The sequence below is a fragment of the Heterodontus francisci genome, chromosome 36, assembly GCF_036365525.1.
Source record: "Heterodontus francisci isolate sHetFra1 chromosome 36, sHetFra1.hap1, whole genome shotgun sequence".
NCBI classification, from domain to species: domain Eukaryota; kingdom Metazoa; phylum Chordata; class Chondrichthyes; order Heterodontiformes; family Heterodontidae; genus Heterodontus; species Heterodontus francisci.
In genome coordinates, this window is record NC_090406.1 from 169,557 (window position 1) to 185,566 (window position 16,010).

Below are 16,010 nucleotides of genomic sequence, written 5' to 3' on the forward strand. Positions count from 1 at the left end.
TATTCTCCAGTCCTCTGGGACCTCACCTCTAGCCAATGAGGATGCAAAGATTTCTGTCAAGGCCCCAACAATTTATTCCCTTGCCTCCCTCAGTACTCTGGGGTAGATCCCATCAGACCCTGGGTACTTATCTACCTTAATGCTTTGCAAGACACCCAACACCTCCTCCTTTTTGATAATGAGATGACTGAGACTATCTACACTTCCTTCCCTAGGCTCATCCTAGATTCCCTTCTCTGTCCTTGAGTGGGCTAACCCTTTCCCTAGTTACCCTCTTGCTCTTTATATACGTATAAAAAGCCTTGGGATTTTCCTTAATCCTGTTTGCCAATGACTTTTCATGACCCCTTTTAACCCTCCTGACTCCTTGCTTAAGTTCCTTCCTACCGTCTTTATATTTCTCAAGGGATTCGTCTGTTCCTAGCCTTCCAGCCCTTACGAACGCTTTCTTTTTCTTTTTGACTAGGCTCACAATATCCCGCGTTATCCAAGGTTCCCAAAAATTGCCAAACATATCCTTCTTCCTCACAGGAACATGCTAGTCCTGGATTCTAATCAACTGACGTTTGAAAGACTCCCACATGTCAGATGTTGATTTACCCTCAAACGGCCGCCCCCAATCTAAATTCTTCAGTTCCTGCCTAATATTGTTATAATTAGCCTTCCCCCAATTTAGCACCTTCACCCGAGGACTACTCTTATACTTATCCACAAGTACCTTAAAACTTACGGAATTATGGTCACTGTTCCCGAAATGCTCCCCTACTGAAACTTCGACCACCTGGCCGGGCTCATTCCCCAATACCAGGTCCAGTACGGCCCCATCCCTAGATGGACTATCTACATATTGTTTCAAGAAGCCCTCCTGGATGCTCCTTTCAAATTCTGCCCTATCCAAGCCCCTAGCACTAAGTGAGTCCCAGTCAATATAGGGTGTGATGAGGAGAAACTTTAGTTGTTATGATCTGGAATGCACTGCTGAAAGAGCGGTGGAAGCAAATTCAGTGGTAACTTTCCAAAGGGAATTTGGTAAATACTTGAACAGGAAGAGCAGTGAGGAGACGCAGTGAAAGGAGACATTTTCCTGAGTGAGAGGCATTGCCAAAGTGAATTTGGAAATTTGGTGCAGAGGGGGAAAGAGTGGCTCCTCTCCCTTTCTTATTTCAGCCTCCAGCAGCTGATGAGTCTTCTTCCTTTGACTCCATGGTAGGTGAGTGCATCTTTCCAGCACTTCAGCATGAATTATTAACTAATTGACTAATTAGAATTGGAATTTAGTTTAATTTAATTGGAACTTAGAAGAGTAAGAGGTAACTTGATTGAAACATGTAAGATCCTGAAGGGTCTTGAAAGGGTGGATGTGGAAAGGATGTTTCCCCTTGTGGGAGAATCTAGAACTAGGGGGTCACTATTTAAAAATAAGGGGTCTCCCATTTAAGATAGAGATGAAGAGAAATTTTTTTGTCTCAGAGTGTTGTGAGTCTTTGGAATTCTCTTCCTCAAAAGGCAGTGGAAGCAGAATCTTTGGATAGTTTTAAGGCAGAGGTAGATAGATTCTTGATAAGCAAAGGGATGGAAGGTTATCGGAGGTAGGTGGAAATGTGGAGTAATCAGTTCAGCCATGAACTTACTGACTGGCGGAGCAGGCTCGAAGGGCCGAGTGGCCTACTCCAGCTCCTAATTCGTATGTTCGTATGTTTGTACTTAAAAAAATCAGGTTGTACAGAGATGGCAGGGCCGGTGGTGTGCTGCAACTGCAGCATGTGGGTATCTGTGGAATGCACTGCAATCCCGGACAACCATGTCTGCAGTAAGTGTCTGCAGCTTGCACAGCTTCAGCTCAGAATTGCTAAGCTGGAGACTGAGTTACAGACATTGCAGAGTATCAGGGAGGGTGAGAGTGACCTGGACACTTTGTTCCAGGAGACAATCACAACCCTTGGAGCAGGGAGGCCATTAGAGATGGTGAATGGTCAGGGACAGGAGGGTGTGACTGCAAGTGAGGCAGGTAGGGGGAATCAGCATGTGGTGATCAGCCCCTGACCTTGTCCAACAGGTACGGGGTCCTTGCCACTTGTGTGGATGAAGAGGAGGACTGCAACTAGGGCTGTGGACAGGGCTTTAAACTAACAGAGTGGGCAGGGGAGGGTTTGGGTAAAGGGAAATTTAGAAATCCAAAGAGAGAGGTCAGGGTATTGGAGCAGGATAGTGATGTGGGTAATTCCCAACAGAATGGAACAGGAAGGGACAGAGAGTTTAACAAAAATTGTGCATCGGCAAATAAGTTCATTACAGGGAATAGAGGTAAAAAAATGAAATTAAAACTCCTTTATCTGAATGCATGAAGCATCTGTAATAAGATAGATGAACTAGTGACACGAATAGATGTAAATGATCCAGATCTAATTTCCATTACTGAGGCATGGTTACAAGGAAATCAAGGTTGGAAATGAATATTCCAGGGTACACAACATTTCTGAGAGACAGACAGAATGGCAAAAGAGGAGGGGGTAGCCCTGATAGTAAAGGATGGCATAAGGACATTAATAAGAAGGGATCTGGCCTCAGAAGATCATTAAGCAGAATCAGCTTGGGTGGAAATTAGGAATAGCAGGAGTCAGAAAACACTGGTGGGAGTAATTTACAGGCCCCATAACAGTAGTTATATTATTGGACAGAACATTAAATGGGAAATTATTGGAGCATGTAATAAAGGTAATGTATTAATTGTGGGGGACATTAATCTGCATATAGACTGGGACAATCAAATTGGCAACAGTGGTCCAGAAGATGAGTTTGTAGAATGCTTTCCTGACAGTTTTTTGGAGCAATACGTTGTTGAACCGACTAGGGATAAAGCTATCTTGGATCTCATACTGTGTAATGAAGCAGGATTAATAAGCAATGTAATCATAAAAAGATCCACTGGGAAATAGTGATCATAATACCATTGAATTTCATGTTAAGTTTGAAAGTGACACATTTCAATCACAAACAAGAATCTTAAACTTAAACAAAGCCAATTACAAAGGTATGAGGAGCGATCTGGCTACGGTTAATTGGGTAAATAGACTGGAAGGTATGGCGGTAAATGAACAGTGGGAAACATTTAAAGAAACAATTCAAAGGGTTCAACAAAAATACATTCCGTTCAAAAACAAAATTGTGGCGAGAAAGACCCATCGTGGCTCACTCAGGAAGTTAAGGAGAGTATTAGACTAAAAGAAGAGGCTTACAATTTTGCAAAAAATAGTAGCAAGTCTGAGGAGTGTTTTAGAAACCAGCAAAGGGCCACCAAAAAGTTGATAAAAAGGAAAAAACAGAATGAGAGTAAACTAGCCAGCAATATAAAAACAGATTGTAAGAGCTTTTATAAGTACATAAAAAGGAAGAGAGTAGCTAAAGTAGACATTGGTCCCTTGAGGCAGAGACAGGAGAAATCATCATGGAGAATGAGGAAATGGCACAGGCATTGGACAAATATTTTGTGTCTGTCTTCACAGTAGAAGACACAAGTTCTATACCAGAAATAGTCAGTAACCTCGGGGCTAAAAAGAGTGAGGAAATTAAGGAAATTTATATCAGCCAAGAAAAAGTATTGGAGATAATCAGAGGGTTAGATAGGGTGGATAGTGAGAGTCTTTTTCCTCAGATGGTGATGGCAAACACGAGGGGACATAGCTTTAAGTTGAGGGGTGATAGATATAGGACAGATGTTAGAGGTAGTTTCTTTACTCAGAGAGTAGTAGGGGCGTGGAACGCCCTGCCTGCAACAGTAGTAGACTCACCAACTTTAAGGGCATTTAAGTGGTCATTGGATAGACATATGGATAAAAATGGAATAGTGTAGGTCAGATGGTTTCACAGGTCGACGCAACATCGAGGGCTGAAGGGCCTGTACTGCGCTGTAATGTTCTAAAAAAGAAACTTGAGGGACTAAAATCTGACAAGTCCCCGGGACCAGGTGGCCGACATCCTAGGGATTTAAAAGAGATAGTGGATGCGCTGGCCATGATTTTCCAGAAATCCTTAGACTCAGGGATGGTCCCGTCAGATTGGAAGTCGGCAAATGTTACACCACTTTTCAAGAAAGGAAGTAGAGAGAAAACAGGGCACTACAGGCCAGTTAGCCTAACATCAGTCATTGGGAAGATGCTGGAAACTATTAAAGAAGTCTTAACATTGCACTTGGAAAAGCATAGTATGATTAGAACAATTCAGCATGGTTTTACTAAAGGGAGATCCTGTTTGACAAATTTATTGGAGTTTTTTTGAGGATATAACTAGTAGGGCAGATAAAGGGGAACCAGTAAATGTAGTATACCTGGATTTCCGAAAGGTATTTGATAAGGTGCCACATAAAGGATTAATAGGCAAGATAAGGGCTCATGGTGTTGGGGGTAATATATTAGCATGGAGAGAGGATTGGTTAACAGACAGGAAACAGAGAGTGGGCATAAATGGGGCATTTTCAAGTTGTCAGGCAGTGAATAGTGGGGTGCCGCAAGGATCAGTGCTGGGGCCTCAGCTATTTACAGTCTGTATTAATGACTTGGATGAAGAGACAGAGAATAATGTATTGAAGTTTGCTGATGATACAAAGCTCGGTGGAAAGGTAAGCTGCGGGGAGGACACAGGTTGCAAAGAGATATATATAGGCTGAGTGAGTGGGTAACAAGACGGCAAATGAGTAACATGTAGGGAAATGTGAAGTTGTTCACTTTGGTCATAAAAATAGAAAAGCAGAATACTTTTAAAAAGGTATGAAACTGGTAAGTGTTGATGTTCAGAGAGACTTGGGGGTACCCGTACAAGGAACACACAAAGTTAACATGCAGGTGCAGCAGGTTATTAGGAAGGCAAATGGTATGTTGGCCTTTACTGCAAGGGGATTGGAGTACAGGAATAAAGAAGTCTTACTAAAATTGTACAGAGCTTTGGTGAGACCGCACCTGGAATACTGTGTGCAGTTTTGGTCTCCACATTTAAGAAATGATATACTTGCACTGGAGGCAGTGCAGTGAAGGTTTACTAAATTGGTCACTGGGATGAGGGGGTTGTCCTATGATGAGAGGCTGAGTAAATTGGGCCTATATTCTCTGGAGTTTAGAAGAATGAGAGGTGATCTCATTGAGATAATAAAGATTCTGAAAGGGTTTGATAGGGTAGAAGCTGAGAGATGGTTTCTGCTGGTCAGGGAATCTAGAACACGGGGACACAGTCTCAGGATAAGAGGCCGATCATTTAGGACTGAAATGAGGAGAAATTACTTCACTTAAAGAGTTGTAAGTCTTTGGAATTCTCTACCCCAGAAGATTGTGGCTGCTCCATCATTGAATACATTTAAGGCTGGGATAGACAGATTTTTGGTCTCACAGGGAATCAAGGGATATGTGGAGTGGGCAGGAAAGTGGAATTGAAGCCCAAGATCAGCCATGATCATATTGAATGGCGGAGCAGGCTCGATGGGCCGAATGGTCTACTCCTGCTTCTATTTCTTGTGTTCATGAAAACTGTTTCAAAGAGCCAGCAGAGGCATGATGGGTTCACTCTCAATTTCCATTATGATTTGATGATTCTAATGTTTGAAACTTTGTGAAGAGCAGCTTATACACAGATGTATGAACTGTAACCATTGCCTCTTTTATTGAACAGCCTAAGGCCGCGAGCTTCCTCAGCCTGCTCTCACTTTGACAGAGGTGGCAGTCCCACCCACTGCATTCCCAGCTCAGATGTGGTGCCATGGTTTGCATTCTCCGCAGAGGATGAGAGTGAGGTCTGTGCACTGACCCAGCAAGCACTGTGTCCAGAGAGGCAAGGACTTATCGATCCACAGTTGCAAAATGAGCCAAACAGACCAAGAGCCAGAACATTCTCAGGTGGGACTCTTTTGTAGGTTATTGTGTGGGGAGGGGCAACACTGTGCAGTGAGGGGGTGCAGTATCTGGTGAGGAGAAGGTCTGCACTGTGCAGGAAGGAGGGCCTGCACTGCTCAGGGAGATAGGGGCTGTGCAGAGAGTGGAGCTGCATTTTGCGGTGAGGGGAGGTGAGGGGGTTCATTATATAGTGAGGGGAGAGGCTGCAGTGTGTAGTGGGTGGGACTGTACTGTGTAGTGGCTGGGCCTGCACTGTGTAGTGGGTGGGGCTGCACTGTGTAGTGGGTGGGGCTGCACTGTGTAGTGGGTGGGGCCTCACTGTGTAGTGGGTGGGGCTGCACTGTGTAGTGGGTGGGGCCTCACTGTGTAGTGGGTGGGGTTGCACTGTGTAGTGGGTGGGGCTGCACTGTGTAGTGGGTGGGGCTGTACTGTGTAGTGGGTGGAGCTGCACTGTGTAGTGGGTGGGGCTGCACTGTGTAGTGGGTGGGGCTGTACTGTGTAGTGGCTGGGACTGCACTGTGTAGTGGGTGGGGCTGCACTGTGTAGTGGGTGGGGCTGTACTGTGTAGTGGGTGGGGCTGCACTGTGTAGTGGGTGGGGCCTCACTGTGTAGTGGGTGGGGCTGTACTGTGTAGTGGGTGGAGCTGCACTGTGTAGTGGGTGGGGTTGCACTGTGTAGTGGGTGGGGCTGCACTGTGTAGTGGGTGGGGCTGCACTGTGTACAGGAGAAAGAAAGAATGACTTGCATTTATATACAGCACCTTTTGCATCCTCAAGACGTCACAAAGTGCTTTTACAGCGAATGAGGTAGTTTTGAAGTGTAGTCCCAGTTATAATGTAGGAATTATAATGTAGCCAATTTGCACACAGCAAACTCCCACAAACAGCAATAAATCCTAAATGAAATATTATAAGTGCTAAATGACCATATCATCTATTTTAATGATGTTGCTTAGGAATAAGTATTGACCTAGGACACAAGGGAGAACTCTATGCTGTTCTTTGAATAGTGCTTTACAATCTCCACATCCACCTGAGAGAGTAGACAGGGCCACAGTTTAATTTCTCCCCTGAAGGCACCTCCAATAACACAGCAGTTACTCAGCACTGCACTTGAGAGTCAGCCTAGATTTTGTCCCCAAATAGGACTTGAACCCACTACCTTCTGGTTCAAAGGTGAGAGGGCTACTCAATGAGCCACAGCTCAACAAAACCAATTTTGACCATGGATTAGTTTCATACCCATAAAAGCAGAGTGGCTGAGGTTTTATTACAATACAGCCAACATAAAGCTCCAAGTTGCTTTCAGCATATTCCAAACAAAATGAATTAGACAGTCAAGCCTTCAGAAGATTCCAAATGATCTTTCCTCATTAGACAACCCCTCAGCAGGATTATAATTGAACAGAATCTTTCTGGTAATCTCATTGATCTGTTCCAATCATTGAATGGTCTCTGCAACGTGCAAACCGCAACCCCACGCAAACCGCAACCCCACGCAAACTGCAACCCCACGCAAACCGCAACCCCACGCAAACTGCAACCCCACGCAAACCGCAAACCCACGCAAACCGCAACCCCACGCAAACCGCAACCCCACGCAAACCGTAACAACAAAATGCAAACTGTAACCAGGCACAACCCATAACCACATGCAAAAGGTAACCACAAACCGTAACCAGTCACAAACTGTAAACACAAACATAAACATATGCAAACCATAAACACAAACTGCAAACTGTATCCATACACAAACCATAACCACAAGCAAATCTTAACTACAAATGCAAACCCTAACCACATGAAAGCAATAATCACACACAAACCGTAACCACAAAGCGCAAACTGTAAATACTGAGTCATTATGGGTGGAAGTCAGAAACAGGAAAGGAGCAGTCACTTTGTTGGGAGTTTTCTCTAGACGCCCCCAATAGCAGCAGAGACATGGAGGAACAGATTGGGAGGCAGATTTTGGAAAGGTGCGGAAGTAACAGGGTTGTTGTCATGGGTGACTTCAACTTCCCTACTATTGATTGGAACCTCCTTAGTGCAAATAGTTTGGATGGAGCAGTTTTTGTCAGGTGTGTCCAGGAAGGTTTCCTGACTCAATATGTAGATAGGCCAACGAGAGGGCAGGCTATGTTGGACTTGGTGCTTGGCAATGAACCAGGCCAGGTGGCAGATCTCTCAGTGGGAGAGCATTTCGGTGATAGTGATCACAACTCCCTGACCTTTACTATAGTCATGGAGAGGGACAGGAGCAGATGGGATGGGAAAATATTTAATTGGGGGAGGGGGAATTACAATGCTATTAGGCAGGAACTGGGGAGCATAAATTGGGAACAGATGTTCTCAGGGAAATGCACGACAGAAATGTGGAGGTTGTTTAGGGAGTACTTGCTGCGACTGCTGGATAGGTTTGTCCTGATGAGGCAGGGAAGGGATGGTAGGGTGAAGGAACCTTGGATGACAAGAGATGTGGAACAGCTAGTCAAGAGGAAGAAGGAAGCTTACTTAAGGTTGAGGAAGCAAGGATCAGACAGGGCTCTAGAGGGTTACAAGGTATCCAGGAAGGAACTGAAGAATAGACTTAGGAGAGCTAGAAGGGGACATGAAAAAGTCTTGGCGGGTAGGATTAAGGAAAATCCCAAGGCGTTCTACACTTATGTGAGGAACAAAAGGATGGCCAGAGTGAGGGTAGGGCCGATCAGGGATAATGGAGGGAACTTGTGCCTGGAGTCGGAGGAGGTAGGGGAGGTCCTAAATGAATACTTTGCTTCAGTATTCACTAGTGAGAGGAACCTGGTCGTTTGTGAGGACAGCGTGGAACAGGCTGATATGCTCGAACAGGTTGAGGTTAAGAGGGAGGATGTGCTGGAAATTTTGAATGATATGAGGACAGATAAGTCCCCGGGGCCAGACGGGATATACCCAAGGATATTACGGGAAGCGAGGGAAGAGATTGCTGCGCCTTTGGCGATGATCTTTGCGTCTTCACTGTCCACTGGAGTAGTACCAGATGATTGGAGGGTGGCAAATGTTGTTCCCTTGTTCAAGAAAGGGAATAGAGATAACCCTGGGAATTATAGACCAGTCAGTCTTAGGTCGGTAGTGGGCAGATTATTGGAGAGGATTCTGAGAGACAGGATTTATGATTACTTGGAAAAGCAGGGTTTGATTAGAGACAGTCAGCATGGCTTTGTGAGGGGCAGGTCATGCCTCACAAGCCTTATTGAATTCTTTGAAGATGTGACAAAACACATTGATGAAGGAAGAGCAGTGGATGTGGTGTATATGGATTTTAGCAAGGCGTTTGATAAGGTTCCCCATGGTAGGCTCATTCAGAAAGTAAGGAGGCATGGGATACAGGGAAAGTTGGCTGTCTGGATACAGAATTGGCTGGCCCATAGAAGACAGAGGGTGGTAGTAGATGGAAAGTATTCAGCATGGAGCTCGGTGACCAGTGGTGTTCCGCAGGGATCTGTTCTGGGACCTCTGCTCTTTGTGATTTTTATAAATGATTTGGATGAGGAAGTGGAAGGCTGGGTTAGCAAGTTTGCCGATGACATGAAGGTTGCTGGAGTTGTGGATAGTGTGGAAGGCTGTTGTAGGTTGCAACGGGACATTGACAGGATGCAGAGCTGGGCTGAGAAGTGGCAGATGGAGTTCAACCTGGAAAAGTGTGAAGTGATTCATTTTGGAAGGTCGAATTTGAATGCAGAATACAGGCTTAAAGACAGGATTCTTGGTAGTGTGGAGGAACAGAGGGATCTTGGGGTCCATGTCTATACATCGCTCAAAGTTGCCACCCAAGTTGATAGGGTTGTTAAGAAGGCGTATGGTGTGTTGGCTTTCATTAACAGGGGGATTGAGTTTAAGAGCCGCGAGGTTATGCTGCAGCTCTATCAGGCCCTGGTTCGACCACACTTGGAATATTGTGTTCAGTTCTGGTCGCCTCATTATAGGAAGGATGTGGAAGCTTTAGAGAGGGTGCAGAGGAGATTTACCAGGATGCTGCCTGGACTGGAGGGCATGTCCTACGAAGAAAGATTGAGGGAGCTAAGGCTTTTCTCATTGGAGCGAAGAAGGATGAGAGGTGACTTGATAGAGGGGTACAAGATGATGAGAGGCATAGATAGAGTGGATAGCCAGAGACTTTTTCCCAGGTTGGAAAGGGCTATCACCAGGGGGCATAATTTTAAGGTGATTGGAGGAAGGTTTCGGGGAGATGTCAGAGGTAGGTTCTTTAGACAGAGAGTGGTGGGTGCATGGAATGCGCTGCCAGCGGTGGTAGTAGAAGCAGATACATTAGGGGCATTTAAGCGACTCTTGGATAGGTACATGGACGATGGTAGAATGAAGGGTAGGTAGTTAGTTCGATCTTAGAGTAGGTTAAAGGTTCGGCACAACATCGTGGGCCGAAGGGCCTGTACTGTGCTGTACTGTTCTATGTTCTATGTTAAACACATCCAAACCGCAAACTGTAACCATGTGCAAACCGTAAGCACATCAAACTATAGACACAACAAACCATAACTCCATGCAAATGGTAGCCCCACGATATAACTATACACAAAGCATAATCATATACAAATCTAACCGCAAAGTGTAACCGTATGGAAACCGTAACCATACACAAACCATAACCACATGCAAATCATAACCGCAAACCGCAGACCACAACCGCGTGAAATCAGTAACCAAGCGGAAACAGTAACTACACGCAAACCATAACCGTACACCAAAACCAAACACAAACCCCAACTACAATGCCATCTGGAACCATGAGCTAACATGGAATCATAGAAAGTTTAAGGCACAGCAAGAGGCCACTTGGTCCATAGTGTCTGTGCTGGTCAAAAAACGATCCGCCTATTATAATCCCACCTTTCAGCATTTGGTCCGTAGCCCTGCAGATTACGACACTTGAGGTGCATATCCAGACTCCTTTTGAATGAGTTGAGGGTTTCTGCCTCAACTACCCTTTCAGGCAGTGAGTTCCAGATCATCACCACCCTCCAGATGAAAAAGTGTTTCCTCATCACCCCTCTAATTTTTTTACCAATCACTTCAACTCTATGCTCCCTCGTCACTGACCTCTCTGCTAAGGTGAATCGACCCTTCACCTCCACTCTATCCGGGCCCCTCAAAATTTTGTACATTTCAATCACAAAGGGTATTCTATCGTAAGGGGTGCAGATAGGCATTTCTGTGGCCACAAATGAGACTCCAGGATGGTATGTTGCCTCCCTGGTGCGAGGGTCAAGGATGTCTTGGAGCGGCTCAGGACATTCTGAAAGGGGAGGGTGAGCAGCCAGAGGTCATGGTCCATATTGGTACTAACGACATAGGCAGGAAGAGAGATGAGGTCCTGCAAAGTGAATATAGGGAGTTAGGCAGAAGGTTAAAAAGCAGGACCTCGAGGGTCGTAATCTCAGGATTACTCCCTGTGTCACATGCTAGTGAGGGTAGGAATCGGAAGATTAGGCAAATGAATGCGTGGCTGAAGAGCTGGTGTAGGCAGGAGGGCTTCAGCTACTTGGATCATTGGGATCTCTTCTGGTGCAGAGGTGACCTGTACAAGAAGGACGGGTTGCATCTAAACTGGAGGGGGACCAATATCCTTGTGGGGAGGTTTGCTAGTACTACTTGGGAGGGTTTAAACTAGTCTTGCAGGGGGGTGGGACCCAAAGTAGTAGTCTCTCAGATGAGATAGTTGAGGCAAATGTAGAGGTTAAAGCAAGCAAGTCCAGTAGCCAGGCTGGGCAGGGGCAGGACAGGGAGCGTGGAAGGTCTGGTCGGCTAAACTGCATTTACTTTAATGCAAGAAGCCTTACAGGTAAGGCAGATGAAGAGCATGGATCGGTACATGGGATTGTGATAGAACAAAGAACAAAGATAATTACAGCACAGGAACAGGCCCTTCGGCCCTCCAAGCCTGCGCCGATCCAGATCCTCTCTCTAAACATGTCGCCTATTTTCTAAGGTTCTGTATCTCTTTTCTTCCTGCCCATTCATGTATCTGTCTAGATACATCTTAAAAGACTCCATCGTGCCCGCATCTACCACCTCCGCTGGCAATGCGTTCCAGGTGCCCACCACCCTCTGCGTAAAGAACTTTCCACGCATATCCCCCCTAAACATTTCCCCTTTCACTTTGAACTCGTGTCCTCTAGTAATTGAAACCCCCACTCTGGGAAAAAGCCTCTTGCTATCCACCCTGTCTATACCTCTCATGATTTTGTACACCTCAATCAGGTCCCCCCTCAACCTCCGTTTTTCTAATGAAAATAATCCTAATCTGCTCAACCTCTCTTCATAGCTAGCGCCCTCCATACCAGGCAACATCCTGGTGAACCTCCTCTGCACCCTCTCCAAAGCATCCACATCCTTTTGATAATGTGGCGACCAGAACTGTACGCAGTATTCCAAATGTGGCCGAACCAAAGTCCTATACAACTGTAACATGACCTGCCAACTCTTGTACTCAATGCCCCGTCCGATGAAGGAAAGCATGCCGTATGCCTTCTTGACCACTCTATTTACCTGCGTTGCCACCTTCAGGGAACAGTGGACCTGAACACCCAAATCTCTCTGGACATCAATTTTCCCCAGGACTTTTCCATTTACTGTATAGTTCACTCTTGAATTGGATCTTCCAAAATGCATCACCTCGCATTTGCCCTGATTGAACTCCATCTGCCATTTCTCTGCCCAACTCTCCAATCTATCTATATTCTGCTGTATTCTCTGACAGTCCCCTTCACTATCTGCTACTCCACCAATCTTAGTGTCGTCTGCAAATTTGCTAATCAGTCCACCTATACTTTCCTCCAAATCATTAATGTATATCACAAACAACAGTGGTCCCAGCACGGATCCCTGTGGAACACCACTGGTCACACGTCTCCATTTTGAAAAACTCCCTTCTACTGCTACTCTCTGTCTCCTGTTGCCCAGCCAGTTCTTTATCCATCTAGCTAGTACACCTTGGACCCCAAGCGCCTTCACTTTCTCCATCAGCCTGCCATGGGGAACCTTATCAAACGCCTTACTGAAGTCCATGTATATGACATCGACAGCCCTTCCCTCATCAATCAACTTTGTCACTTCCTCAAAGAATTCTATTAAGTTGGTAAGACATGACCTTCCCTGCACAAAACCATGTTGCCTATCACTGATGAGCCCATTTTCTTCCAAATGGGAATAGATCCTATCCCTCAGTATCTTCTCCAGCAGCTTCCCTACCACTGACGTCAGGCTCACCGGTCTATAATTACCTGGATTATCCCTGCTACCCTTCTTAAACAAGGGGACAACATTAGCAATTCTCCAGTCCTCTGGGACCTCACCCGTGTTTAAGGATGCTGCAAAGATATCTGTTAAGGCCCCAGCTATTTCCTCTCTCGCTTCCCTCAGTAACCTGGGATAGATCCCATCCGGACCTGGGGACTTGTCCACCTTAATGCCCTTTAGAATACCCAACACTTCCTCCCTCTTTATGCCGACTTGACCTAGAGTAATCAAACATCAGTTCCTAACCTCAACATCCGTCATGTCCCTCTCCTCGGTGAATACCGATGCAAAGTACTCGTTTAGAATCTCACCCATTTTCTCTGAGTCCAAGCATAACATTCCTCCTTTGTCCTTTAGTGGGCCAATCCTTTCTCTAGTTACCCTCTTTCTCCTTATATATGAATAAAAGGCTTTGGGATTTTCCTTAACCCTGTTTGCTAAAGATATTTCATGACCCCTTTTAGCCCTCTTAATTCCTCGTTTCAGATTGGTCCTACATTCCCGATATTCTTTCAAAGCTTCGTCTTTCATCAGCCGCCTAGACCTTATGTATGCTTCCTTTTTCCTCTTAGCTAGTCTCACAATTTCACCTGTCATCCATGGTTCCCTAATCTTGCCATTTCTATCCCTCATTTTCACAGGAACATGTCTCTCCTGCACGCTAATCAACCTCTCTTTAAAAGCCTCCCACATATCACATGTGGATTTACCTTCAAACAGCTGCTCCCAATCTACATTTCCCAGCTCCTGCCGAATTTTGGTGTAGTTGGCTAACCACCTTACCGACCTGTCTGCTACCTTCAGGGATCTGTGGACATTCACTCCAAGGTCCCTCACTTCCTCTCCACTTCTCATTATTTTCCCATTAATCATGTATTCCTTTGCCTTGTTTGACCTCCCCAAATGCATCACCTCACACTTCTGCAGGTTGAATTCCATTTGCCACTTTTCTGCCCATCTGACCAGACCATCAATATCTTCCCGCAGCCAACAGCTATCCTCCTCGCTATCTACCACACAGCCAATCTTTGTGTCATGCCCCCTACATTTACGTCCAAATCATTAATGTACAGCACAAAAAGCAGGGGACCCAGTTACTGAGCCCTGTGGAACGCCACTGGAAACAGCCCTCCAGTCGCTAAAACACCCACCAACAATTACCCTTTGTTTCCTGCCACTGAGCCAATTTTGTATCCACCTTGCTGCATTTCCCTGGATCCCATGGGATTTTATTTTTTTTAACCAGTCTGCCATGTGGGACCTTGTCAAAAGCCTTGCTAAAATCCATGTAGACCACATCAACTGCACTACCCTCATCTATCTTCTTTTAACAGCCTAGGATACGTTTCATTTGGCCCTGGTGATTTATCAATAAACAGTAACCAGAAAACGTAAAATGTAACATGCAAACCACAACCACAAACTGTAAACTGCATAGGGGAGATGATAGCATAGTGGTAATGTCACTGGATTACTAACCCAGAGACTCAGGCTAATGTCCTGGGGACATGGGTTTAATTCCCACCACAGCAGCTGGTGGATTTAAATTCAATTAATTGATAAAAATCTGGAATTGAAACCTAGTCTCAGTAATGAAACTATGATCGATTGTTGTAAAAACCCATCTGGTTCACTAATGTCCTTCAGGGAAGGAAATCTGCTGTCCTTACCTGGTCTGACCTGCATCTGACTCCATATATCAACTTTCAAAAGGCATTTAATAAAATTCCATAGAAAAGACTTGCTTCAAAAATAGAAGCATATAGGATAAAAGGGATAGTGGTAACTTTGGTACATTATTAGCTAAGGGATAGGAGGCAGAGAGTAGTGCTGAATAGATGTTTCTTTGACTGGAGAGAAGTATGGAGTGGTGGTCTCAAGGATTCAATATTAGTTGACTATATTGCTTTTCTTGTTATATATGAATGAGATGAATTCAGGAATAGGGAATACCAATTTCAACAGACTTCAGGAGGCCACAGACAAACGAGTGAAATGGGCAGACATAGGGCAGATGCAATTTAGTACGGATAAGTATGAGATGATGCATCTTGGAAGAAAAAGATGGAGATACAGTCTAATCTAAATGGTACTATGTTGAGAGAGGCAGTCTAATCTAAATGGTACCTTGTTGAGGGAGGCAGTCTAATCTAAATGGTACCTTGTTGAGGGAGGCAGTCTAATCTAAATGGTACTATGTTGAGAGAGGCAGTCTAATCTAAATGGTACTATGTTGAGAGAGGCAGTCTAATCTAAATGGTACTATGTTGAGGGAGGCAGTCTAATCTAAATGGTACTATGTTGAGAGAGGCAGTCTAATCTAAATGGTACTATGTTGAGAGAGGCAGTCTAATCTAAATGGTACTATGTTGAGAGAGGCAGTCTAATCTAAATGGTACTATGTTGAGAGAGGCAGTCTAATCTAAATGGTACCTTGTTGAGGGAGGCAGTCTAATCTAAATGGTACTATGTTGAGAGAGGCAGTCTAATCTAAATGGTACTATGTTGAGAGAGGCAGTCTAATCTAAATGGTACTATGTTGAGAGAGGCAGTCTAATCTAAATGGTACCTTGTTGAGGGAGGCAGTCTAATCTAAATGGTACTATGTTGAGAGAGGCAGTCTAATCTAAATGGTACCTTGTTGAGGGAGGCAGTCTAATCTAAATGGTACTATGTTGAGAGAGGCAGTCTAATCTAAATGGTACTATGTTGAGAGAGGCAGTCTAATCTAAATGGTACTATGTTGAGAGAGGCAGTCTAATCTAAATGGTACTATGTTGAGAGAGGCAGTCTAATCTAAATGGTACTATGTTGAGAGAGGCAGTCTAATCTAAATGGT

General features: G+C 44.9%; 1 protein-coding gene across 1 annotated transcript in view; it reads left to right on the top strand.

The window, feature by feature from the left end:
• The window catches only part of LOC137351494 (microtubule-associated serine/threonine-protein kinase 3-like), a 307,891-nt gene that overhangs the window by 98,086 nt on the left and 193,795 nt on the right, over positions 1-16,010 (top strand). The window contains exon 10 of the mRNA XM_068015943.1: positions 5,656-5,879. Coding sequence (XP_067872044.1) covers positions 5,656-5,879 — 224 coding nt within the window. The remainder of the gene's footprint in view (positions 1-5,655; positions 5,880-16,010) is intronic.